This window comes from Malaclemys terrapin, chromosome 23 (genome assembly GCF_027887155.1).
Source record: "Malaclemys terrapin pileata isolate rMalTer1 chromosome 23, rMalTer1.hap1, whole genome shotgun sequence".
Taxonomy (NCBI): Eukaryota; Metazoa; Chordata; order Testudines; family Emydidae; genus Malaclemys; species Malaclemys terrapin.
This window is the reverse complement of record NC_071527.1, coordinates 18,945,900-18,973,001: the sequence shown is the minus strand read 5'-3', so window position 1 is coordinate 18,973,001 and position 27,102 is coordinate 18,945,900. Positions and strand designations below refer to the sequence as shown.

The following is a 27,102-nucleotide window of genomic DNA, read 5'->3' as shown; positions in this document are numbered from 1 at the left end:
TATCCCACCACCTAGAGACTTAAGAAATGCATAGGGGAAACTGAGGCACCCACACAGTATTCAGAGAAAACATTATGAACATTCCCACTTCGTCACAACGGCTCCTTATCTCACCCAGCAGACGCTCCGCACACCCTCCTCCCGGGCTGCGCCCTCATTCCTCCATTCCAGCCAGCACCACCGTCGTTGGGGGTAAGGTCCTGGGTTCTCTCCCCGGCTCTGGGAGGGGAGTGGGGGCTGGTGGTTAGAGCGGTGGGGTTGGGAGCCAGGACTCCTGGGTACTGTCCCCGGCTCTGGGAGGGGAATGGAAGCTAGTGGTTAGAGCGGGGGGGAGGAGGGGCTGGGAGCCAGGACTCCTGGGTTCTTTCCCCAGCTCTAGGAGGGGAGTGGGGGCTAGTAATTAGAGCGGGGGGGGGCTGGGAGCCAGGACTCCTGAGCTCTCTCCCTGGCTCTGGGAAGGGAGTGGGGGCTAGTGGGTAGAGCGGGGGGGAGGTGGGGGCGGGGGCTGGGCTGATCGCTAATTAGCAGGGATCAGGAGGGACCTGTCCCCACAGGGTTCCCATCACGTCCTCCGGCCGTTGGTCTCACAGCTGGGGCTGGGCTCCGTTGCAGACCAGATACCGGGCTAGATGGGCCCTGGGCTGAGCCGCCCTGGCAGTGCCTGGGCACCATCCCCGCCTCTCCAGTGACAGCGACTCAGTCCCCAGAGCCCAGGGCCTAGGCGGGCGCCCCGGCAAGACTCCCATTGATGGCAGTGGGCTTGGACCATGCCCCACGGGACCGACAGAAAACCCAAGCCCAGCTCCCCCTACTCCTGCTCTCTCTGTCCCTCTCTCCTCAGCCATGAGACCCCAGCGGCTCCAGCATCCCTCTCCCAGGGGCCCCCTGGCCTGGCTGCTGCTTCTCCTGGTGCTGCCGGGTAAGTGCCCCCCCGCCCCCCCGCTCAGGCTGCGTGTCCCCAGGGGAATGCTAGTGGGACCGGGCTGGGCTGGCCTGGCAGTGAGGTGGTGACATCGATTTGTTTTACTCATTGTTAATGAAGGCACCTTCTTATAGAATCACCAGGAGGGGAGTGGGGCCTAGTGGTTAGAGCAGATTCGGGGGTGGGAGCCAGGACTCCTGGGTTCTCTCCCTGGCTCTGGGAAGGGAGTGGGGTTTGATGTTCTGCTTTCTCAGTTCCACTGGGCTGTATCCCCCAGAGGCGCAGCCACAGTGTGATAGATCCATTTGCTGTTTCAGGGGCTGCGCAGGGCTCGTTTGAGGTGAGCGTTTTGCCGGAAGCTGCCGTGGTGGGGCACAGAGGGTCCATCTGGATAAACTGCAGCACCACATGCCGGGATCCTGGTGCCAGGGGCGGCCTCGAGACCTCGCTCACCAAAACCGATAGGAAAAATGGATCCCGGTGGGAGGCCTTTCGCCTCGTCAATATCACGGAGTGGGCGTCGACACTTAAATGTTTCTTCACCTGCGGTGGAAATACGACGCTGGTGGCGTATGCAAACATCTCCATTTACCGTAAGAGCCGCTGGCTCCCAGCTGCAGTGGGTCTGGGGGGGCTTTTGTGCCACTGACACTTTCTGGTGCAGGGTAGAGCTAGAGAAAGGGAAAAGTCGCTGGCAGAAACTAGGGTACAAAGCTGTGCTCTGGCCCTAGGGCAGGGGACTGGCTGGCTCCGGGGGCAGAGAATGGGACACGAGCCTTTCCCCTCTGGGGACACTGGCTCCGCTCCATTAAGCCAGGCAGCACCTGCGTGGAGTTATCCCCTGGCAGCCATTGGGTGGGAGGAGTTGGTGGGCTCAGTCCGGCTCCTGGCAGGGCAGGAATCCACATCCCAACCCCCTGCCCCACTTCGAGCCCTGCCGGCCGGTCAGCGAGACTGAGCCTGGCTCTCGCCGCCAGCAGGGTCCCCTCCGGGGCAGGGCTCAGCCGGCCTGGGGCGCGGGGATGCACCTGCCAGGCTCTTCCCCCAGCGTCGCCTTTCAGCAGCACCCGGGTCTACGGGATCCAATTAACCGACCTTCAGCGTCAGCTCCTCAGTGCTACTTCCCCTGCCGTGGAGAGCGGCAAACAGCGGCCGTGAACATGTCGGTTTATCGTACGTGACTCACAGAACGAGGCTCCTAGGCAGGGCCTGGGGGCAGCTTTCCTGGGGTGCATCCCCTGCTCTGTGGGGAGTCCTGGGGTCTCTTACGGGAGAGGCCACCCCCAGAGGTAGGTGAATCGTCCCTGCCAGACCCTCCCCAGCTCAGGTCCAATGTGGGAGTTGTCAGCCAGCCCCGGGGGCGTGGGCGGGAGGTTCTGCAACGGCCCAGGGACAGGCAGCGTTTGGCAGACGGATTTCGGCTGCGTCCTCCTTCGCACAAGGCCGGCGCAGGCTGCACTCTCCGGGCCTGGGCTGCCTCGCCATGCGCTGGGCCGGCTGCATGGCTCTGGGCCGTACCGCGGGGGCGCAGCGGATGGCAGCCCCACAGGGAGCTGGGCGGCTCCTGTCTGGAGAAGCGAGATAGGAGCTGCCCAGAGGGGAGAGCCGGGGGCAGTTTGAAACGCAGCCCAGGCGAGAGCAGCTACCGAAGTCGGGAGGAGCCAGGGCCCCAAGGCCGGGGGGCGGGGGGGGGCAGGGCCTGCGGAGGGCAAAGGGGGGAGCAGCCCGGGGCTCCCGGCCAGGCCTGGAGGCTTCTACACTTTGGAGGTTGCTGCTCCCTGCGGAAGGGGCCCGGGCGGGCGGTGCCTGGCCGGGGGTGAGGCCACTGACGGCCGAGGTGCTGCAGTGAAAGCCCCCTGCCACTCTGCCCACGGGCACGAGGCGTGCCAGGCACTCGCAGCACCAGCTCCCCCTCGGACCCCAGGGCCTCCCACGGCGAGGGGGCTGGGAGCTGGGCTCTTGTTCCCCTGGGGACGGGGCTGGGACGGTCCCCGTGTTGGATTCCTGCCCTCAGGCTGCCCGTGGCTCCATGTCTGTCATTCCAGAGGCGCCGGAGCGGGTGGTGCTGGAGCCGCTCCCGGAGCTGGAGCTGGGCCGGGCCTATAACCTGACGTGCCGGGTTCTGAAGGTGGCTCCCGTCACGCACCTCACCGTGACCCTCCTCCAGGGGGGACGGACCCTGCACACGGAGACCTTCCAGAGCCGCAACAGGACCGGACCCCACGACGTCACGGTGACCCAGGAGATCACCCCTCGGCGATGGGACCACGGGCAGCAGGCCACCTGCCACACCACCCTGGACCTGACACCGCACGGGCCACTCTTGCAAAGCAGCTCCTCTGCGGTGGAGCTCCAGGAGGCCGGTGAGTTCAGGTTCACGCCGGGCCGGTGCTGGCAGCTCAAGTCACACATTTATCTGAACGTGCGTCAAGTGCTCCTCTCCCCCCAACTGCAGAACGGATGGAGGGAGCCAGGCAGGGAATCCCGCTCTAAAGCCAGGGCCAGGCTGGTGGCCCCCGGGAGAAAGCTGTGTGACCCACGCTAACGCCCTGCGGCAGGGCCCCCAGCCAGTGGGTGCAGCACGTACAGAGGTTTACGGGTCGGCTGCAGCTGGTTGCACAAAGCCAGGTGCTTTTCACAGGAAAGGTGTGGAAAAATTCAGGGTTAGTTTGGTAAAATGTACGTTTAAAACAAATCGCGAATGGAAAAACATTCCGTCTCCGAGAGTGGGTATTGCCTGACCGTGCCCGAGGCCCAGCCACCTCTCTGGAGTGTCTCACACCTGTTTGTGGAAACACCGAACAGCCCCGGCCGAGATCAGGGGCCCCGTTGTGCCGGGCGAAACCCCCTGCATGAAAGGAGCGACAGGTTTGTAAAGGGATTTGGGCACCTAAAGATCCAGCCAGGTGCCTAGTGGGATTTTGAAAATTACCAGACCAGGTAGGCTCCTAACTCCCATTGGTTCTCTGGGCGCTAGGCACCCAGGAAGGTTGGGCATTTTGCAGCTACTAGGTGCCTGTCTGCATCTGTAGGCACCGAAATATCTTTTCAATCCGGCCCTAAATCCATTGGTGCGAGGCAGGCTGGGCGCTCAGCGGACAAACGCCACGTTCCCTTCGCATGGCCCAGGAGCATCCCCGGCAGCCCAGCGGAAGTGAGATTCCTCCCGAATTCCTGGGGTTTGATCCCGGATGGTCTCGGCCCCGACCGGGCCGTAGTTTCATTTTATTTCTTTACCAACATCGTTTACCGACCCCGCTGGGGAAATTCAGGGGTGTTTTGTGGGGAGGGAATTTAACCCCTTTCTGTCTCTTTTCCAGAGAGCCCCACGGCTAAAATCATCGCAATTTCTGCCATCGCCACCGTACCAGCCATGCTGCTGGGTATTCTGGCCTGGGGGCTGGCTCGGCGCGGCAGGACCCGGAGAGCGGCAAGGCCAGAGCCCGGGGAAGCAACGCCAAGCCGGACGGATTTCGAGATGGCGCAGGCCAGCGCAGAAGACGCCCCAGAAGAGGGAGGCAGCTTGAATTCTGCTGAAGACGCTTCCCCATAGAGCAGACGGCAGAGCTCAGGCAGGCAGTGGGCAGCTGTGTGGTGCCAAGCGACGGCCGCTCAGACGGGAGATGCGCAGAGACTGGACGGGGGGCAGGTTGTGGTGCTGCTAGGGAATGTTGCCAGGCGCTCCCCAGTTTCCCATGCGTCTACCTTTGCCAGACTTTAACCTTTCAGGCTGAAATTCCCGGGCCGGGTCTGCTCCGGGCTGGGCTTTGTGGTGAAAGTCTCTGCAGAAGTGTTTGAGAGGGAGACTAGGCAGAATACATCGCTTGCGCTGTGCTAAAAAACCTTCTTGCAGCTGTTCAATGGGGAAGCCCTCGCCCTCGGCACGGGCCTTGTGCTGTGGCTGTGAAACTCCCCCCCACGTCTGGCCTGGTTTGGAGCCGCTGCGCACACGCTCAGCAGGGCCCTGGGAGCTCGCTCGGCTCCTAGCACAGTCTCAAAGGGCAGGTCCTGGGTGCTGGGAATCTAACGCCCGGTGAGGAGCTGCAGGGATCCAGTGGCTCCGGGCAGTGGTGTTGGTTCAGGTAAATTTCCCACGACAGTGGCTCCGGCCACCCTTCGCTAGCTGGCCAAGCACGGGCAGCTGCTTCCCCATCACTCCCCCCCTCGCCAGGGCGCGTGGTGAGGAATGTCCCGGGGCATCGAGTCAGTATGTCACCCGCTCACCCTTTGTGGGGGAGAAAGGCTGGCGGATGCCCGGAAGGGGCACTGGGGAGAGCTGGCATCACAAGAGCCCTGCCACCAGCTCCAGGAGAACCTGCCCTTCCGCCAGGACAGCTGTGGGCAGAGGGCGGCACCCACCGGGGGACACTGGAGGGACCTTGGCTTGTTCCATACTGGTGCCAGAGCCAGGGCTGACACGGGAGGCAGCGTGGCCTAGTGGGTGAATCCTAGTCCTGGGGGACCTCAGACAAGGCGCATCCCCGCCCACCCACGGGCTGTTTAGCCTGGGAGCTCTTTGGGGCAGGGGCTGTCTCGTCTCGCTCTGTGTCTGTAGAGGGCCCTGGCACTGAGCAGGGCTGACAGCATATACCCCTTGGCTCCCTTCCCAGCTGATCCGGTCGGTGAATTTCCTCCCTTGCCCCTTCATTGTTCAGAAGTCTGGGAAGTCACAGCCCAGCAGAGGCAGCCAATGCAGAGCTCAGCCCTTCCCCTTGCAGATTAGAGGCCCAGGGCTGAGGCCGGCTGCTCAGGGAAGGGGGCGCATCCTTGCTGAGGCTCTGGGGGGGGACCAGCGATGCAGCCATGTTGTCTGCAAACATCAGGAAGCCGCTGTGACGGGTTGAATCACAGAAACCCCCTGGGAGCTGCCACCTGATGTGCCAAGACTACGTCTGCCCCTGCTTTCCTGCCCTGGTAGCTCAGGGCTCCAGTGCCCTGCTTGGTTCGAGCCTGACCCGCTAGCCTGCTGCAAACCCAGACCCAGGGTCTGAACCACATCCCCTAACAGCTGCAGGTTTGTCTGAAAGCAGCTCACAGACGTGTTCCTGCCTTTAACACTCAGATGCCCAACTCCCAATGGGGTCTAAACGCAAATAAATCCACTTTACCCTGTATAAAGCTTATACAGGGTAAACTCATAAATTGTCCGCCCTCTATAACAGATATGTCAGCCTCCCCCCCCCCATATTAATACATGCTCTGGGTTAACTAATAAGTAAAAAGTGATTTTATTAAATACAGAAAGTAGGATTTAAGTGGTTCCAAGTAGTAACAGACAGAACAAAGTGAATTGCCAAGTAAAATAAAACAGAACACGCAAGTCTATGTCTAAGAAACTGAATACAAATAACACCTCACCAGTTCCAGTAAGCTTCCTTTTACAGACTAGTCTCCTTCTAGTCTGGGTCCAGCAATCACTCACCCCCCCTGTAGTTACTGTCCTTTGTTCCAGTTTCTTTCAGGTATCTTTGGGGGTGGAGAGGCTCTCTCTCTTTAGCCAGCTGAAGACAAAATGGAGGGGTCTCCCACGGGCTTAAATAAACTTTCTCTTGTGGGTGGAGACCCCCTCCTCTCTCCTATGCAAAGTCCAGCTCCAAGATGGAGTTTTGGAGTCACCTGGGCAAGTCACATGTCCAGGCACGACTCACAGTTTTTACAGGCAAAAGCTATTGCCCACATGGTATCTTGAATGTCTGCAGGAAGACTTCTTATCTGGATTGGGGCATTCCAAGATGCATTGTTCCTTAAGTGCTTCTTGATTGGGCACTTAACTTTGTGAATTCCTTTCTCCAGGAACTGACCAGGTCCTGGCTACACTTGAAACTTCAAAGCGCTCCCGCGGCAGCGCTTGGAAGTGCGAGTGTGGTCGCAGGTACTCCACCTCCCCGAGGGGATTAGCTTACAGCGCTGGCAGCGCGGCTCCCAGTGCTGGGGCACGGTTTCCACTGGCGCGTTACAGCGCTGGAACTTGCTGCGCTCAGGGGGGTGTTTTTTCACACCCCTGAGCGAGAAAGTTGCAGCGCTGTAACGTGCCAGTGTAGCCAAGCCCGAAGGTTATTTAGAAATCAAGCCAGTACACGGCCAATATTCATAACTTTGAATACAAAAATGACACATGCATACAAATAAGATTAATAGATTCAGTAGATCAGGGGTCCCCAACGTGGTGCCCGCGGGCGCCATGGCACCCGCTGGAGCATCTATGTGCACCCGCCTACTGGCCGCCGGACAAGCAGCCGCCGAAATGCCACCGAAAATCAGCAACGTCAAGAAGCGATTTTCGGCGGTGACGCCTCTTGATGACGCTGCCTTTCGGCGGCGACGCTTCTCGACGTTGCCGCTTCTCGGCAGCATTTCAACGGCTGCTTCTCCGGCGGCCACAGTCCTCCATCCGGCGCCAGGGCCGGCTCCAGTGTTTCTGCCACCCCAAGCGGCGGGGGGGAGGGGAAGCTGCGATCGGCGGCACTTCGGTGGCAGCTCCACCGCGCCACTTCGTTCTTCTGCCGAATTGCCACCGAAGAGCCGGACGTGCCGCCCCTTTCCGTTGGCCGCCCCAAGCCCCTGCTTGTTGTGCTGGTGACTGGAGTCGGCCCTGTCCGGCACCCACGGCACGGAAAAGGTTGGGGACCACTGCAGTAGATCATCACCTTTACATAGATATGTGACATGGCACATGTAGCACAGAACATATTCCAGTTATGTCAGATATATTCATAAGCATATTTCCATAAAGCCTTATGGGGGGTGGAGCGCCGTCCACCTGGAAACTCCAGGAATCTTCGCCAGGCTCGCCTGAGGGACAGGGCTCCTGGCCACAGCCAGACGGGATGTGGGGCCCAAGGCACACGCCCCAGGGTGCCAGGGTCACTCAGGGCCGGGCGCTGGGGCTGGCCGATTCCGGTTCATGAAAACTGTCACAGGTTCCAAATTGTGCTTCCGTCTGCACTGGCACGGCAAGGAGCCCTCGCGAAAGCTGCACGAACCAGCACGAGAAAGCGAGATGAGCCAACAGCCCGTGGGCAGAGGAGAGCAGGGTCCAGCCCCTGCACATCGGAATCAGACAGAGATGTGTGCAAGGGGGTGGATGAACGGACAGAGGGGTGCATAGGGGGATAGGCGGACAGCCAGGTGTGTAGGGGGAAGGATGGACAGACATGTAGAGGGACAGACGGACAGAGGAGGGCACAGGGGGACAGACAGACAGTCCAGTGCATGGGGGATGTGTGGACAGAGGGGGGAGTAGGGGGACAGACAGGCGCCATAGGGGGATGGATGGACAGAGGGGGGTGTAAGGGGATGGACGGACAGAGGGGAGCGTCAGGGGATGGCTGGACAGAGGGGGGGTGTAAGGGGATGGACGGACAGAGGGGAGCGTCAGGGGATGGCTGGACAGAGTGGGGTGTAGGAGGATGGAGGGACAGAGTGGGGGGCGTAGAGGGACCTCAGGGGATGGCTGGACAGAGTAGGGTGTAGGAGGACGGAGGCACAGAGGGGGGCGTCGGGGTGGCTAGGTTGGGCTGTGTGACGAACTGGGCCTGTTCTCACTGTGGTCTGTAAATGCTGACAGGGGAGTGTGGCTGGGATAGTCTGCACTGGAGGATGGGAGACTGCCCGAGGGCGCATACCTGAGTGTGTAACATAAGAACCCAGGAAGGGGTTGAAGGCCAGGTAACTCCTTAGCCCGGGAAACTGAACAAAGGCTGTGGGAGGGGTCGCTGAAGGCGGAGTGTGGGAAGCAGGCTGGAGAGATGGCTGGGAGGCAGAGATGGCTCTGACCTCCCAAGGGGGGCTGGGCTGGAATGCCCTGGGACCCCAAGATGGACCTAACTGAGGGGGTCCCTGTTGTCTGTGCCTGCAAGACCTGTCTTGGACTGTATTCCTGGCATCCAAATAAACCTTCTGCTTTACTGGCTGGCTGAGAGTCGCAGTAAATCGCAGGAAGCCGGGGGTGCAGGGCCCTGAGTTCCCCAATACTCCGTGACAGGCTGTACAAGGACTGACCGATTAACTTAGCTCTGAGTGCCGCACACCCCACCCTGCCCTCTTCCGCTTTCCTTCCCTGGGCGTTCTGGAGCTGGAGTCGGAGCTGCTCCCCCGCGGAGGGGCTGGGGGTCCCGTGGGACTGGCCAGGGGAGCCCCGTTGGCTGATGGGCTCTGCGCTGGGGCCGGGGTCCAACCCTCCAGCAGGACTGGGCCTCGGGCAGCGGTTCTCAGACGTTGGTCCTGGTGACCCCTTCACACCGCAAACCTCTGAGTCCACATATCTATTCAAGTAACATCATCATAGGACCACATCAGCCACACCATCAGGGGCTCGTTCACCTGCACATCTACCCATGTGATATATGCCATCATGTGCCAGCAATGCCCCTCTGCCATGTACATTGGCCAAACCGGACAGTCTCTACGCAAAAGAATTAATGGACACAAATCTGACATCAGGAATCAAAATACTCAAAAACCAGTGGGAGAACACTTTAACCTGTCTGGTCATTCAGTGACAGACCTGCGGGTGGCTATATTACAACAGAAAAACTTCAAAAACAGACTCCAAAGAGAGACTGCAGAGCTAGAATTGATATGCAAACTAGACACAATCAACTCAGGATTGAATAAGGACTGGGAATGTCTGAGCCATTACAAACATTGACTCTATCTCCCCTTGTAAGTATTCTCACACTTCTTATCAAACTGTCTGTACTGGGCTAGCTTGATTATCACTTCAAAAGTTTTTTTTTCTCTTAATTAATTGGCCTCTCAGAGTTGGTAAGACAACTCCCACCTGTTCATGCTCTCTGTATGTGTGTATATATATCTCCTCAATATATGTTCCATTCTATATGCATCCGAAGAAGTGGGCTGTAGTCCACGAAAGCTTATGCTCTAATAAATTTGTTAGTCTCTAAGGTGCCACAAGAAAAAGAACTGTTTGTGGTGGTAATGAAAATGGCCCATTTCCAGCACTTGATAAGGAGATATAAGGAACAAAGTAAAACTATTTCCCCATGCTTATCTCACCCCACCCCCCCGCCCCCCAGTTCTTTATATCTCCTTGTCAAGTGCTGGAAATGGGCCATTTTCATTACCACCACAAACAGTTATTTTTCTCTCCTGCTGACAACAGCTCACCTTAACTGATCACTCTCCTTATAACCTGTATGGTAACACCCATTGTTTCATGTTCCCTGTGTATATATTTAGATCTAGATCTTCCTTCTGTATTTTCCACTACATGCATCCGAAGAAGTGGACTGTAGCCCACGAAAGCTTATGCTCTAATAAATGTGTTAGTCTCGAAGGTGCCACAAGTACTCCTGTTCTTTCTGCGGATACAGACTAACACAGCTGCTACTCGGAAGCCTCTGAGTGCGACCCTCTTACACATTAAAAACACTTTTTATATTTAACACCATTATAAATGCTGGAGGCAAAGCAGGGATTCGGGTGGGGGCTGACAGCTCATGACCCCCTAGGCAATAACCTTTGAGAACCCCTATCCTAGGGGCTCAGCCCGGGGGCAGGCAATGCTGAGACGGGCCGGTGCACCTGCCTGTGCCATCCTTTGCAAGCAGCTGTCAGCTCCCAACAGCCCAAATGGGAACTGGCCTCTTTGGGCGACGCAGCCGGAGGGGCCTGACCCCTGCTCCATGGGCTCCAAGGAGAACCGGGGGGGGGGGGGGAATAGATGGGGGCTGTAGGAAGCCAGCCAGGGTCTGGGGGGCGCCCGGCCCAATGGGCCCCCGATCTCGGCCAGGGTCTGGGGGACGCCCGGCCCGACGGGGCCCCGATCTCGGCCGGGGTCTGGGGGGGCGCCCGGCCCGACGGGTTCCCGATCTCGGCCGGGGTCTGGGCGGCGCCCGGCCCGACGGGGGCTCGGTTCCCCTTGGCGCACGGGGCCCTGACCCCCGAGGTGCCCAGCTCTCAGCAGGGGCGTGCCGTGGCCCGAGTTGCTGCAGGAAGTGGAGGAAACCCGGGCTCGGGCGCCGGCCAGTGCCCGGGAGCTCAGGGGCGGGCGCCCGGGCTCCAGCGCCGCGCCGCCTCCTCCGCCTGGATAGCAAGTCCCAGCGCCGCCAATCCCGAGCCCTGCGCCCCGCGCTCCCCCGCGCAGCGCAGCGCAGCGCGGCGCGTCCTCAGCCATGCGGCTCCGGCAGCTCGGGGCCCTGCCGCTGCTCCTGGCGCTCGCAGGTACGTACCCCGCGGATCGGGGCCCGGCGTGAAGCCAGCGTCGGGACCGGCCCACGTGCAGGGCTCCCCCCGCCCCGTCCAGTCCGTGCCCGGCCTGCGGGGGGCGGGGGGACCCCGAGAGGGAGCCAGTCCGCCCGCCGGGAGGGGCTGGGGGGCTGGTTTGGCATGTGGCTTGTTAAAAAAAGGTTCCTCCCGATAGGCTGCGTGGGAGGTGGTGGGCACCAGTGGTTAGAGGGGGCGGGGGCTGGGAGCCAGGACTCCTGGGTTCTCTCCCCAGCGCTGGGAGCCAGGACTCCTGGGTTCTCTCCCCAGCTCTGGAAGGGGAGTGGGGGGCTGGGAGCCAGGACTCCTGGGTTCTCTCCCCAGCGCTGGGAGGGCAGTGGGGGGCTGGGAGCCAGGACTCCTGGGTTCTCTCCCCAGCGCTGGGAGGGCAGTGGGGGGCTGGGAGCCAGGACTCCTGGGTTCTCTCCCCAGCGCTGGGAGGGGGGTGGGGTCTAGTGGTTGGGGAGAAGGGGGTCTCCTGGGTTCTCTCCCCAGCTCTGTGGGGGGGGGCTAATGATGAGGGTCACTGGGAGTCAGGACTGTGAGCTGCCCTAGAACTTCAGGCAAGTCCCTTCACTGCTGCGTGCCTCAGTTTCTCTGCTGGTGAAATGGGAACAATAATGTTTGCAAAGTGCTTTGGGATCGTCGGGTGGAGGGCGTTGGAAATCCACAGCATCGTTACTGTGACGGGGCTGAGCCGCCGCCCTGGGCATGGATTCGAAACGCCGGGAGAGGCTGCCCTGACCCCGGTGTCCTCCGGCACTCGGGAGGCCCCTGCCCCCACCACGGGCGCGTTTCCCATTTCAGGGGCTGCAGAACCATCCTTTAATGTGAGCGTTTGGCCGGAAGCTGCCGTGGTGGAGCATGGAGGCTCCATCTGGTTAAACTGCAGCACCACGTGCCGGGATCCTGGTGCCTCGGGCGGCCTGGAGACCTCGCTCACCAAAGCCGAACATAAAAAGGGGTCCAGCTGGATGGCCCAGGAGCTGGTCAATATCCGGGAGTGGGTGTCGGTCGTTCAGTGCTACATCTACTGCTATGGAAACATAACACTTGCAAATGCCAATATCACCACTTACCGTAAGTGACTCAGGGAAGGAGGCTGCTGGGCGGGGGCGCGGGTTACGGGGGCTGCGTGGGGTTGACCGAGTCCTGGGGGGGGCGGGGGGGAATCCCAGATTCTTTCCTGGGGAGGCAGGAGATGAGCCATCAGATTAGAGACCCTCCCGGAGCAGACGGGATCCTTGTGTAGTTCTGGGGAAAGAAGCTGCATCGGCTTCCCCAGAGACTCCGGACTCCATTTAGCCTCATAGAAGCTCAAACTTCCCCTGAGTCCACAAGCACCGTCCCTACCCAGGGGCTTGCCCTGCAGGGATGGGACCCCACCCCCCAGGGTGAGAGGGGGGTTGGTCTCAGAGGCGCATGCTGCCCTCAGACTGTCTGTAGAGGTTGTCGGTGAGATACCTGCATCGTTCCCGGCATGAGGATGTTGTTTTGCGACGTGGGGACCTGTTCTATTGGGAACCCACATGGTCCCACCTTTCCCCTGCTACTGGAGTGACCTATGGGGCCGGCCAGCCAGCAGAAAGGTCCTATGTCCGTCAGCTGGCGTGGGGGTGTGATCAGGGCAGGGAGATGCAGCCAGCTGCCGGTGCCGTCTCTGGAGCAGTGCAGACGATGTGGTGGGACAGGCTGCAGGATTCGGCCACGCCCTGGCGGATCCCACCGCAGACACCATGTTGGATTCCTGAAAGGCTTCCTGTGTCTTTGTGTCACTCCAGAGGTGCCGGAGCGGGTGGTGCTGGAGCCGCTCCCCGAGATGGAGCTGGGCCAGGCCTATAACCTGAAGTGCCGGGTTCTGAACATGGCTCCCGTCACACACCTCACCGTGACCCTCCGCCAGGGGAGACGGACCCTGCACACGGAGACTTTCCAGAACCGCACCGGGACCGGACCCGACAACGTCACGGTGACCCATGAGATCACCCCTCAGCGACAGGACCACGGGCAGGAGATCACCTGCCACGCCGCCCTGGACCTGACACCGCACGGGCAGCTTTTCCAATTCTCCTCCCCTGCAGTGGAGCTCAGGGTTTTTGGTGAGTGCTGATTCACTAGCCCCAGCCTCTCGGACCGGCCCTTCCGCGGGCGCTCGGTGCCGACGCTCTGATCGGGAATGGGGCCCAAACCTCAGGGAAACAAGAACCAGACCCTTGGCTCGCCTGCCTCTCGTCCGAGCCGCCCGCTCACGCTCCGACAGCTGCCAGGTCTGCGGGAATTATAATCCTGTTAGCGGGAGTCTATTAATAACTCTGTGACGAATCCCCAGCCAGCTCCCTGCCTTTGTCTCTGAGCTCCGGGCTCTGGTGGAGCTGCGGTGGCTGCTTGACTCACTGCGTTTCTCCCGCTGCCGGGGCGAGCGAGCGATCTCTGAGCTCACCTGGGCGGTTTCAATCTGCTGCAAACCCTCTTCTCAGTGGGAGAGAGGAAACACCAGCGCTAGCCCGTGGGCAGGACAAGGCGTTCAAGGGTGTCATTAACCACCCTCTGCCCTGCTCAGCGGTGCAGTGCTGACAAGAACGGCCGCGCTGGGTCAGAGCAATGGTCCATCCAGGCCAGTGCCAGGGGGCTTCAGAGGGAATGAACAGATCAGGCAATTATCGAGTATCCCTCTCCTGTCGTCCAGTCCCAGCTTCTGGTAGCTGGAGGTTTAGGGACCCCCAGAGCATGGGGCTGTGTCCCTGCCCATCCTGGCTAACAGCCACTGGTGGACCCATTCCCCAGGAACTTACCTAATTTTGTTTTGAACCCAGTTATTCTTTTGGCCTTCACAACATCCCCTGGCAGTGAGTTCCACAGGTTGTCTGTGCATTGTGTGAAGTGGAACTTCCCTCTGTTCGTTTTTAAACCTGCTGCCTAGTAATGTCATTGAGTGGCCCCTGGCTTGTGTGTTACGTGACAGGCTGGGAGCTCTCGAGACAGCCATCTTTAGAGGAGGGATCAGGTTTTCTCAATGGGACGATGTTGAGATTGGAAGTTCTCAGGCCCGGATCCCGATCCCACTGCAGATCTAAGGGCAGATCCTCAGCTGTTCTGTGACTGTCAGGCCCCTGGGTGGCCTCCCAAGTTGGGCACCCAGAATCACTAGTGGTGTTTGAAAAGCTTGGCTTTAATGTGTGAAAGTGAGACAGCGGGGGGGGGGGGGGGAGAGGCTGGGAGTCAGGACTCCTGGGTTCTATCCCTGGCTCTGGGAAGACACTGGAGTCGAGTGGGTTGGGTTGGGTAGCTGGGAGCCAGGTCTCCTGGGTTCTGTCCCTGGCTCTGGGAGGACACTGGAGTCGAGGGGGTTGGGGGGGGGCGCGGGCTGGGAGTCAGGACTCCTGGGTTCTCTCTAGGAGGTGAGTGGAGGCCAGTGGTTAAAGCAGGGCAGGAACTGGGTATCAGGACTCCTGGGTTCAGTTCCCGGCTCTGCAACTCGCTGACTGTGTGACCTGGGGTAGGCCATTTCCCCTCTCTGCACCTCCCATTTCTGCGCCCGCTTCCGCCATTCTCACCTCCACTCCCCCAGGAAGATTTGTAAAACACAGTCAGGCCCCGTGTCATTGTGTCCGGATCCGGACCTGGAGCCTGGGAGGATGTGAGACGCTCTCACCACAGACATGGGCTGCGTTACAACTGGGTGTATCACAGTAGTGACCCCGACCGAGATGGGGGGCCCCCACGGGGGCGGGCGCTGCCCAGACCTGGAGAGCCCTTACCCCAAGGATATCGCAGTCCAACTAGACAGAGGGTGGGAGGGGAAACAGAGGCAGAGAAAAGGGAAGGATTTGCCCAAGACCGACGGCCAAGCCGGGAATAGAACCCAGGTGTCCTGAGTCCCACGCTGCAGTTCTGTGTACTCGGCCACATGCCGCTGAATGTTTCCCTCATGCCCCGCGGTGGCTTTTCTCGCCCACTGCAGATCTCCCGGAGGAGCCCCGGCTCCAAACCTCCCTCTATATCGAGGTGGGCACCAAGGCGCTCGCCCGCTGTGGGGTGGCTGGGGTCTTCCCCGTCGCGGGAGAGGCCCGGTTCAACCTGTCCTTTGGGGGAGAGAGCCTGAACTTCACCGTCACCACATCGGGCGACACGGCCACCGCCCAGGGCGAGGTTTGGTCCCCGTCCCCAGGACAGCACCAGCTGAACTGCACCGTGTCCGTGGGGCCCGTGTCCAGATCCGCAGGGCAGAGCGTTCTCGTTTACAGTGAGTGTCTGGATTATTCCCCTGGGGTGTGGGCAGTGCTGGCGCCGATCCTGCAGAGACCTGCCTGCTGGGTGGCCCTGGCCCTCCTCTGCCCCCTCTCCGCCGAACAGCCCCGTGTCCAGTTCCAAGGACGGAGCACAGCTGAGCTGAGCCAAGCCGGGGGTCTGTTCTGGAGAGGGGAGAGCCGCTCTCCCTGCCCGCCATGCGCGGGACTTTCCCTGGGCGTGTTCCCTGGTTAATAATAACGGCACTGATTGCCAATTGATCCTGGGGGCAGCAGGGCTCTTGTCCCAGAACCAGCAGGTTCAGTCCCTTGTAGGGACCCCACGGTGCCTGGCACACGCGCTCACTCTGAGGGCAGAGCCAAGCCTGGGTGATTTTTATTCGACCCAATGATAATGCCCGAAAAGCTCCAACCCACACAACCAGCTGGGGATTGCCCTGCCCTGGGGGTTGTGCTGCCCCCCTTCCTGGGGCACCTGGTGGCGAGAGACGAAGGCTCAGCCCTGCCTCTGGCAAGCCGAATGAGTCCGATGGGCCCGGTCCCAGCTCCCCCGCTCCAACCTGCTAGACCCTATGCTCTCTCCGGGCGCTGGCGAGAGAACCCAGGAGTCCGGGTTTCCAGCCCCTGCTCACACCACGCCAGCCTGGCGCTATAACCCAGGGCTCCCCAGATGTGGAAATTGGGTTTCTTTGCAGCGGTGATGTCAGTCACATATTAAAAATCACCCTGATCGTTTCACAGCAGCTCTGCCTGTCCCCTGCAGGTTTCCCTCAGCCCGTCCTGGAGATCGACCAGCCACAGGCCCTCGTGAACAGGAACGTGAGCATCACGTGCCTTTCCCCTGCCTCCCAGCCCCCCGGCATGACGCTACAGCTCAGAGACGCCGAGCGAACCCTGGCGTCCGGGCACCCGCCCCGCCTGCAGCTCACGCTGACGACCCGCAAGAGAGACAACGGGAGGCAATTCACGTGTGAAGGGAACCTCATGCTGGGCAACCATTCCCTCGTAAAGAACACGTCCGCCCAGCTCGTCGTCCTCTGTGAGTCGGGAGCGGGGCCCAGACCCTGTCTGTTCCAGCCCCTGCATGTCCCATGGTGACTGACCCCAGGGCCTGGGACAGCAGCACTGGAACATCTCCAAACCTTCAGTGCCTTTCTCCTCGGTTCTCTGCCCAGTTCTAGGAGAGGATTGGGGCCTGGTGGGTTAGAGGAAGGGGGCTGGGAGCCAGAATTCCTAGCCTATGTTCCCAGCTCTGCTCCAGACACTGGGTGACCTTGGGCACGTCTTTTCCTCTTTCTGTGCCTCGGTTTCCCTGTGTCGACTGCAATCACTGAGGTGGCTTGTGCTTGGCACCAGCCCGGGCCTCCTGCAGAAAGCCCCGGCTGGAAGGTGAGAGCGGTGGCACGAGGACTCGCAGCTGGGCTGATTATTGGTCACAACCCAGGAGCCTTGCAGTGTGCGAGGCCTTTGTCTCTGCGAAGCACTTAAGGACGTGCCAAAGCTTTAGCGTTTGAGACAGTCCCATGGCCCAGGGCAGGACCAAGGTTGGCGGGCGCCGAGGTTGGCGGGCACTGGGGCGGGCGCCGAGGTTGGCAGGCGCCAAGGTGGGTGGGTGGGCGCCAGGGTGGGCAGGCGCGGGGTGGGTGGGTGCCGAGGCGGGCGGGCTCTGACGTCCGTCCCCGTGTGGCACGGCAGTAGAGCCCGTGCGTCACTCTCTCAGCACACGCCGGCGGGACTGCCGTGCTCCAGGGCTGGGCTGTGTCGGGGCTGCAGTCCCAGGCCCGGAGCTCCCGCCAGGAGAACTTGTGCCCCTCCAGCCTCCCACTGCCCTGCCGCTGGGGCGCAAACAGGCCAGTGACCCAGGTCACTGATCCTCCTGCCGCCCCAGGAGAGAGCAGAGGGTCCTGGGCAACGACTCGAGTTCTGTCTCTGCACTTTCGGATGAGCCCGAAATGGACGCGGCTCGAGGGGGGGCTGCGAACCCTGGTCTGCAGGGCCGGCGGGAGCCCAGCACCAGCTGTGGTGTGCGAATGAGACGCGGGGCCTTTCCCCTTCAGGGGACGCCGGCCCCGCGGCGAGAGGGGACTGGACAGATCAGGGCGTTCAGACGGAGCGAAGGCATCATGGGCATCTGGGCCTTCCCACACCAGCCTTACTCTTCTCTCTGTTCCAGACGCGCCTACGCTGGATGAGCCCGGCTGCCCAAGTCACCAGACATGGCTCGAGGGGACCCCGCAGCAGCTGGCCTGTGAAGCTGATGGCAACCCGACGCCGGAGGTCTCCTGCAGCAAGGACAGCCCGGTGTACACTACCGGCGACGTGCAGAACGTCATGAGAGGCCACGCGGGGCTGTATCGCTGCCGCGCCACCAATGCCCACGGGACGGACGACAGAAACGTGACAATCCATGTTGAATGTGAGGACGGGGATCACAGCCTATGGGGGCCCCGGGAGCTAATGGCCCCACAGAACTGGGCTCCCCAGTGTCGGGTGCTGGCGGCTTCCGGTGCTTGGCTAGAAGTGACGCCGTCCCAGCAAACTCAAGCCGGGTCAGATGAAGGGGGAGTGTGTGATTGCCAAGATTCCCGCTGGCTCGGGGGGGGGGGGGGGGGGGGGCAGGGAATGGGACACGGGGCCTTTCCCCTCCAGGGGTGCTGGCCCCGACCCACCCCAGGCTGGGGACTGGCTGGCTCAGGACGGTGAATGGGACACGGGGCCTTTCCCCACTAGGGGGCCCATCTCTGATCTGGCCCCAGGTGGAGGGGGACTGAGCAGGGTGTTCAGATGAGAGGTGGAGTTCTCCTCCTTGACCATCCCCAGACTGATAGCGACTGAAGAGTGTCCCCCTCTGACAGCTTCTCCCTGGGCCCGGCATGAGGTTCGTTTGCTGGGTCTCAGCCCCATTCCTTGCTAACAAGACCCTGCTCCCCAAAGCCCTCGGCCCAGCTGTCCCCTCCTCCCCCCCCCCGGTGGTAACCTCGTCAGAGGGGCCAAGTTCTGAATGGGCCCCCGAGTCCCAGCTCCCCTCCAGGGCAGGGCCGAGGCGCATGGCAGAGGAACCAGCCCTGCTCTCCCCTTTAAAGACGGGTTCCGGTTCCGTATCTTCCAGATGGGCCTGAAATAGACGATGCCGGCTGTGCCGGGACCCGGACCTGGGTGGAGGGGACGGAGCAAAGCTTGGCCTGCCTGGCGCGGGGGAACCCAGCACCGGCCGTGGTGTGCACGAAGGACGGGGTGCCCTATGACGTGGGGGTGCAGCATCGGGTGGCGAGAGAGCATGCTGGGACCTACCACTGCAACGCCACCAACGCCCGCGGCTCGGTCAGCCGGCACGTGACCGTCCAGGTGGAGTGTAAGTCAGCAAACACTGGATCCCTGCAGCTATGTGTGAGATAGTCACTTGCCTAGACCCCCTGGTCTTGTCCTGCCGTGGGTGGAGCAGTCGGCTGAGTTAAACGACGCCCCTCTGCTGGTCTCACATCGGTTGGTTGATTAGAAGCTCCCGATAAGATCAGGGGCCCCATTGGGCCGGGCGCTGCCCGGACCCCGGCCCAGATCTGATGGGGATCAGGAGGGAACTGTCCCTCGGAGAAGGTTCGCCCTTTGCTGCCTCCTGCAGGGTGTCTTGCACCTGCCTTTCAAGCAGCTGGGGCGGGGCCCGTTGGAGACGGGAGACCGGGTTAGATGGGCCCCTGGGATGAGCCACTCTGGCAGCGCCTCTGTTCGGGTGAGCGGTGAATCAGCCATGCTAGGAAGGGAAAAGGACAAGCGCGCTGAACTCGTTAGGAAAGAGACAGTGACCTTGGCCTCAGCGCCTGGCTCGCGGGACTGAGCAGCGGGAAGTCGCCCGGGCAGGAGGACGTATAAATACAACGCGCGACGACAAATCCCGCCTCAGCCGCAGAGGTTAATCAGACGGCTCAGGAATGAACAGTCTGGCGATAAGCTGAACCCCAGGGGCTGCAGACGCCCTCGGGAAGTAGGGTCTGAGTGTGAGATGCTGCACGCAGGCACGTAGCACCGGACGGCCCGGAAACCGGCCGGTCACGCTTGCCATAGGTTCTCGCACACCCGGTAACATCTGCACTCCTGATTAATTCATCCGTCCCAGTCCAGCTTGGGGGTCGGAGGTTTCTCTCCCTGACTCCAGGCACCGAACCTGGCCTGGTGCCGGTTCCTAACGTCCCCCTCCAATGTGAGCTTACAGCCTGGCATAGAACTGCCCTCGCAGGCCAGGCTGGTCCCTGCATCGACCCCCGTCCCTGGGCCAGGCCCACCGCTGCCGCCAACCTCCACCCAGGGCTGGATTGGTCTCTGCGTTGGCACCTCCACGGCCGGTCTCTGTGTTACTTGTACCTGGGCCCTGCCCGTGGGCTCCGGGACGGTTTGTGAGGAGTTTCTCTTTGCGCTCTCCACTCCCCGGTTACCCTGCTCCTGCCTGGACTAGGAGCTGGCGGTAAGAAAGGTGACCCAGCATGAGTGCTCGGCCAGGGTTCATCTAGCAGAAGACGGAGCCACGGGCTGGGGGAGCCACGAGGCTTCTTCGTGGTATGAATAGTGGGCCCTTGTTCTCTGCCTTCCAGACAAGCCCACCATGGACGAGTCCAGCTGCCCCAGTACCCAGGCGTGGCTGGAGGGGACCCTGCACACCCTGGCCTGTGAGGCGGACGGGATCCACGTCCCATGCACCAAAGAGGGAGCAGCCGACGAGTTTGGCGGCGAGCGGAATGTGAGCAGGAATGACTCCGGCACCTACCAGTGCACGGCCAGGAACCGCCACGGGTCGGCGACGAGGGTGGTCACCGTGCGGGTGGAATGTGAGTCTCGATTGCGCGCCAGCATTGCACTAGCCTGGCTCGCCCTACGTGTGACCCGCAGGTCTGTGCTGGTGGCAGTGGGGTGGGAACGGCTCCCTGAGAATCCCCCTCCCAGACGGGGGCCGAACTGGCATAAAGGCCCTGCTCCCAGCCCCGGCATATGGCATTGGGGCAGGTCTCGGGCCTGTGCTCCGCAGGAGGTCAGACTAGGTGATCCCGTCTGGCCTTGGAATCTGTGAATCTGGCACTGCGGCCGTACGGTCTCTGCTGCTCCCCGGGGGCCACAGGGTGCAGAGTCTGATTCCCCCTGTGGACTGGGCGAGAGCCCTGCCTGACCCCAGAAGACAGGCAGCACAAATGGTCCTGTTGCTATTGCCATACTATTCCGGCAAAGCCTACGGGCCCCTGCCATGGAGCAGGACCCCCCCACACCCCGTGTGCTGGGAGCTGTACATTATTTGTTAGGTGAATTACGGTAGTGCCCAGATGCTCCAGTCTTGGCTCAGGCCCCCCCCCCCAGCGCTAGGTGCTGTACATTATTTGTTAGGTGAATTACAGCAGTGTCCAGAGCCCCACAGCGCTAGGGGCTGCACAGACACAGAACGGAGTAACAGCCCCTGCCCCAGCAAGCTCACAGTCTCAGTCAGTCCCCGCTAGAAGTGCAGGAACGGAGCAGCTGGGACTCCGGCCCTGCGTGTGTAAAGTGCAGCTGATCTGATTTTGTGCTGGTCCAAGCGCAGCTGGGGGAAGCTGACACTGGACATTCCTAAACGAGCCCAGCCCCCGCGCCCTGCCCTGTGTTACTGATTGCACCGGAAATGACTGACCGTGAAAGAACATTGAGTGCTATGTACTTGCCGCTGTTGGCTCCGTTTACTGGCCCCCTCGTCTGCTCTTCACCTGATTTCCCTGCGCCGGGCCTGGCTCGTGAACGTTAGCCGGGGGGTCCCCGGGGTGTCGTGCCACTGGGTGCCTGGCTGCAAAGTGCTGCCCGGGGCGAGGCAGGAGGGCGAGCGCCGCCAGCCTGGGACGCTCCCAAGACGGCGCGATCGCGGCCGATTCCCCTCCCGCTCGCCCGGCGTCCGTCACACGAGCTCCGCCCGGAAATGCTCAAACCCGGTGCAGCCAGAGGGAGACCCGAACGGGCCGGGGAGACGCGAGCTGGGGTCTGCGACGGAGGAGCTGGGGGGGCCCTGGCGCTGTGCAAATAGCCACGGAGCTGTGAAGCTGCAGCTCGGGCCGGAGCCTGCTCCCCACCGCAGCTGTCAGAGCCCCAGCCAGAGCCGCAGCGTCTACACAGCCGTTTCTGGGGCCGTAGCGCGAGCCCGTCCCTGGCACTGGGCGCTGCCCGCGCCTGCCGTAAGAGACGATTTCAGCTGCCAGCCACTGGTGCTTGTTCTGCCTCCCTCCGCGAGGTTCCGGGGCCCGTTCGCCGGGATTTCTGCCCGGGATGGCGCCTTGCACGCCGGGACCAGCTCCCCTCGCAGGGTTCTGTCTGACAGCGAAGCACGTGACGCTCCTTGCTACCAGCCAGGTGTCTTCTCCCACCTCGAACCTGTGCGGCTCTGGCCTGCGCTGGCTCCGCTCTTCCCACTTCCCTTACGAAGCCAGAACGAGCTGCAGCGTTCCCGTCTCTGTCTCACCGGGGTAAAATCGCCTCCCGTTAGCCCCGACTGTCGCAGCATCGCTCCGGGCTCATGGCCAGCTGCTCAGCCAGCAATAGCCCCATTTTAGGGCTGGGGAAATTGAGGCCCAGAGCAATGGGGTGACAGGCCCAAGGTCACGCAGGGTGTCTGTGGCAGAGCCAGGATTTGACCCCAGGGGTCTGCCCTGCTGCTGAACACAGGGAGGCTTTACCAGAGCTCAGAGGAGGACGCTCCTGCTCACAGATGGAGAAATCGCAGTGGAGTGGGGGGTCCAGGGCTGGCTGAGCAAAGGGAGTAGTGAGGGAGGTAGGATGGTGCAGTGGTTAGTGCACTAGCCTGGGACTTGGGAGGCCTCAGTGCCATCCTTGCACGGCCTAGGGCCTCTCTCGGTGCCCCCCTGTAGAATGGGGGCGCTGCTTCCCCGCTGCACGGGACGGTGGGCGGAAAATGGGGGGGCCGCAGAGGGTCCCGGGGCTGCATGGCTGCTAAGTGTGTGACCTTTTCTCTCCAGACAGGCCCGTTGTCTTGCTCCTGGCCATCAGCCCTTCTGCCACCGTCCCACGCGGCGCCAGTTTCAACATCAGCTGCCGCGCCGAGGGCTCCCCAGCGCCCGCCTACCGCTGGACCGTGCCCCCCGCCCCCAACGTCCACTGCTCGGCCGATAACAGCACCGTGAGCGTGGCCGGCGCTGACCGGCACAACCGGGGTGTTTACGTCTGTAGAGTCTCCAACGCCCACGGGCAGCACCTGGGCCAGGTCCAAATCCAGGTGACAGGTACGGAGCAGAGGGCGAGGAAGCCAGGGAAGGGCAAAGTGTGGGGGGGGACAGACCCCCTGTGGGGTTCCTGGGTGTTCTGCAGCAGCCCTGGGGGGCCGAGGTCCCTGCCGCACGGCGGGCGAGGAGGCAGGACTCAAGCCCAGCCTGACTCAGCGGCCCCACACACCTGGGGCGTCTCCGCTCGCTTCATAACAGCGAAGCTGCCTGGCGGCGGGGGGGCTGGGGCTCTGTGCTGGGATCCAGCCGACCTGCCGTCTAGTCCCAGCTCCACTCCTGGGATGCTGAGCAACCCTGGCAAGCTACAGCCCCGCTCTGTGACTCAGTTTCCCTTCCCCACCTCTGCCCGGCTGTGTGATCCTGGGCGTGTCCCTTCCCCTCTCGCTGCCTCTGTCTAGCCTGGAAGCTCTTCGGGGCAGGGACTGTCTCTCCTCCTGGAGCCTCATCCGCGTGTCCCTCCCGCCAGATCACAGATTCATCGTCGCCGCCCTGATCGCGGGGGCGGCCGTGCTGCTGCTGGGTGGGACGGCCGGGCTCGTCTATTACCTCAAATCCACCGCCTGCAAGAAGGGCGAGTACAACGTGCAGGACGCCGAGAGCTCCTCGAAAGCCGCCTGCCTCGGCCGCGACGGTGCCGTCTACGGGATACAGCTCACCCAGACCTGAGCCGGCCGGCGGCCGGAGCCACCCACACGGGGCTGCTGGAGGGGAACCCGGCGGTGCGTCCCTGGGGCCGGGCTGCCTGGTTTGGTTGGTTGGTCGTTGTTGCCTCCTCCAGCCACTTTGGAAGCTCCGGCCGAGCTGTGTTCTTGGTCCAGACCCGGCCTGTCTCCGTCCAGCCACCTCCTCATGCAGCTTCTGCCCTCGGATCTGCTCTGCCCTTTTCCCTTCCCCGGCCCTGCCCCTGGAACTTCCGGCTTGTCGCCGATCCAGACAGCTGGTGTCTTGCCTTAAATATCCGTTCTCCGGCTTGGGGAAATGGGTCATGAGCTGGCCCCGACCAGGCCATGACTGTACTGGAGCGTGCGGGGGGGAGGGAGGGGGTTGCCTAACCCAGCGCCTGGGGGGACTGGCACGGGCAGGGGAGAATGGGTACGGCACCCGCTGGGATCCGAACGTCTAGGTTCCAGATTCCAACCCGGGGGGAGGCAGGGGCCACCAAACACAGTCAGGGGCCTGTGGGGAAACGAATGTGCTGGGTCTCCGTCCCCGTGCTAGCAGGAATGGGTCAGTCTGTCCTCAGATATAAGAACAGAAGAACGGCCAGCCTGGGTCAGACCAAAGGTCCATCCAGCCCAGCGTCCTGTCTCCTGACAGTGGCCAATGCCAGGTGCCCCAGAGGGAATGAACAGAACAGGGAATCATCAAGTGATCCATCCCGTCACCCATTCCCAGCTTCTCGCAAACAGAGGTAGGGACACCATCCCTGCCCAGCCTGGCAAATAGCCATTGATGGACCTGTCCTCCATGAATGTATCTAGCTCTTTTTTTGAACAGACGGAACAGCTGGGGGCCGGCGTGGGTCACGTGTCCTGCTAGGAACAGCGCCGAGACCCAGCAAACTCGTTTCATCACAGGCCACCAAGTTTATGGTCTGAGCGCCCCGTGACCCCTGTCAGTCAGCGTTTAGGTGCGGCTCCCGCTCCTGCTCCGGGGTAACGACAGCCGCAGCCTGTTAAACTTCCCTTCCTGCCTCAGAGACAGCCAGGGATCCCCCCCACGTCTGCCCCCAGCTTGCAGGGGGCAGTGAATTCCTGCACTTTGCTGGCTTGCTGTTTCTGGGCCCTCGGATGGTGCAAATCAGCATCGCTCTACTGACCCAAGCTCTGACTGTCGTAGGAGTCGCGTTCGCAGTGTGGTGCTGGCGTCCTGGGCCCGTCGAGCTGTTCTTTAGAGACAATATAACACCACAGCGTGTTTTGTGTGATTGTTGTGGGGCAGAATTAAACAGCAGCCCCCCTCCTTCCCCGCCCACATCCCCCACTTCCATGGGCAGAATGCCACAGGAAACTTGCAGAGGCCAGAAAAAAAGCCTCCATCTGCTGGCTTTGCGCAAGCTTGTTCCAGAACAGGCGCTGTGGATGTCTCTCTCCCGGCAGTCTTAATTACCAAGCACAGACTTTGTTCTCTAGCAACTGACGAATTTAGCACATCGGTGACAGCCTCATGGCTGAGCTGCGGGGAAAAACAGCTCCTCCTTGGCACACGCCTGGCAAGCAATACATGAAGCAGGTGGGAAAAGCAGCTTGCAGGGTAGCGTGCTGCACGATGACACGCTGCCGGCCTCGGGGGCTGTGGGACTTCATGTTGCTGCACGCTCAGCGAAGAGGTGTGATAGCCAATCGGCTAGGTACTGGGACCTGCCGAGCGAGGGCCAGACCCGCCGCTGGCGCCAGCGAATGGGTTATGGTGGGATGCCCAGTCATGGCCCAAGGCCCGATTGTGCAAGGTGCTGTACGTTATGTATTATGATCCCACCGCTCCTAGGCCAGGCCACCCTGCACTAAGCTCTGTACAGACACGGACCTGCTGCGTTAAATCATGGAGCCACGCTGCTTTACGCCAGCGGACGATCTGGCCCGTAAACGTAACCAGCCTGTCAAACGCTTGTGATTCTCTTTCACTTTCCAGGCAGGTTTTGAGACACCCGGGGCTCCATTTTCATCCTGTTGCGTGAGCAGAATGTTTGAGGTTCTTTGGTTTATTTTTTGGACTGGGCAGAGCAGCTCAGAGGGGGGGCGGGGGGCGTCTAGCCTGTCCTGGCTCATCCCAACCGGGGCGTGGGATCCCCGGAGGGCTCAGTGATGGGCTGTTCTGCTACCGGGGTCGATGCTGGGTCCTGCTTTGGAAGTGGAAGATTTAGGGACAGGTTCAACCCAAGCGTCTCTGCTGAGGACGTTCCCACTAGAGCATTCAGCAGGGCCGGCCCCAGCCAAGCCTGGCTTTAGGGCTGCAGCCAGCCAGGCTGGTCTCTGCCAGTGGGGCTACTGGGCTAAGGATCCTACCAGCGTAGGGCTGACCTGAGCCGGAGCGAACCCACTGCGTTCGTCAGGAGCCGTTCCAGGGAGATTTCCAGCAGCAGATCTGGCTCCGGTTCAAACCCCCTTTGTGCCGGCCATGTGCTCGCAGCAGCGAGGGGAAGGAGCCTGCAGGTAGTTTGAAGCCCCCTTTGCACTCCCTGTTTTCCACCCGCCCCTGGGTGTAAGTGACGCTCTGCTTCCCACGCCCACCTGGCCCGCCGAGAATCCCTTGCGGCTACGCCCATAGGCTCCGTCTGTCCCCGGGGTTGAGCCCTTCTGCCATCTCTGCACCTGCCGGCCCCCCTGCCCCATGGGGATTTCTAAAGGGCTGCTTCCACCCACCGTGAGGCCCCTTTCTGCGGTGACCTGAGCATCCCAGAGACTCAGGCTGTGAGTCATCTGAGCTTCCCCTCCCCCCGGTGGTATTCTGTAGAGGGTTTACACAGGCTTAAAGTTCCCCGTTCAACCGCAAGCTACAACCGGAATGTACTAATGAAGGGCTTCGTTTGGGGCGGGTTTCGCTAACGAGTGTGGGCCCTTCTCTGATCGCAGCTGAACCAGCTGCAAACTTTTCCAGGGGCTCATTGCATTGGTGAAGCTCCGCTGGGTAAAAGGGCTATTTTCCAGTCGAGTTTCTAACGGCATTTGTACGTTCTCTCTCGCTCCCCCCAGCCTGGGCTTGAGGAATGGGCCTGCGTCATTGTGAGCTGCACTATAATTAATGTTCGGGGTGGGCGGGCGGGCGCCCACGATGCACTAGGTAATGAACGAGCTCTCAGCAGTGCTGGCCTCTCAGCTTGGGAAGGGTTTTAAAACATGCTTCCCCGAGGAATAAGAAAGGACAAGTTGGTAAAGTTGGGTTTAAAAAAAGCTGTGATGATAGTTCCACAATGCCACCCCCCACCCCCTGCTGGGCCCGAGTGCTCCCAGGCCGCAGAAATGACTCATTCTGCACGCCTACAATGTGTATCAAAAGCCACAACGAACTCCCCTTCACACCGCTCCACGGTGGCTGGTATACCTGGGGGTTGGCTAGGCTGTGCTACAATGTAAAAAGCAATAGGCGCGTGATCAGGTAATTAATCTGTTACAGAAGGTTGCAGCGTGTTTAATTGCATTCACTAAAACGGCACAGAAACGACAGGCAAACAGGCGCTCAGTGGGTGTCACAACAGTCGTGCAAGAGTGACAATGCGCGATGGTATTGCTGTTTGAGCGGTTGGCCGTGGACTAGCCCTGGTCTTCGCTAGACTCCTACGCGCATGTGAGCCTGGGTTTGGCGCCAGCACTGGCCCAGTGCTCTCTCTGGGGGGAGTTTCCGAGCCAGTTCTCTAGCAGATTGAACATTCACCTCTTCCCCCCGGCCCAGTGTTTTACTGCCGAGAGCACGGGCAGCCGGTCGTCCTGCCTCTCCAGAATCGGCAGCTGGGTAACGGGTGAAATGTTGG

General features: G+C 61.3%; 1 protein-coding gene across 3 annotated transcripts; it reads left to right on the top strand.

The window, feature by feature from the left end:
• Positions 1-133: 133 nt before the first annotated feature.
• Positions 134-27,102, top strand: LOC128828422 (intercellular adhesion molecule 5-like). Of its 3 annotated transcripts, XM_054013100.1 has the most exons (12): positions 635-919; positions 1,240-1,515; positions 2,968-3,285; positions 11,957-12,229; positions 12,931-13,248; positions 15,111-15,392; positions 16,160-16,435; positions 17,570-17,812; positions 18,506-18,748; positions 19,980-20,213; positions 22,371-22,634; positions 23,101-27,102. In XM_054013100.1, exons 1-12 carry the CDS (start codon positions 844-846, stop codon positions 23,298-23,300), a joined length of 3,003 nt encoding a protein of 1,000 aa, XP_053869075.1. In that variant the 5' UTR covers positions 635-843; the 3' UTR covers positions 23,301-27,102. The 3 variants fall into 3 exon arrangements, with proteins under 3 accessions (XP_053869073.1, XP_053869075.1, XP_053869074.1); XM_054013098.1 differs by lacking the exons at positions 2,968-3,285; positions 11,957-12,229 and adding an exon at positions 134-192 and having other exon boundaries at positions 842-919; XM_054013099.1 differs by lacking the exons at positions 635-919; positions 1,240-1,515; positions 2,968-3,285 and adding an exon at positions 10,981-11,107.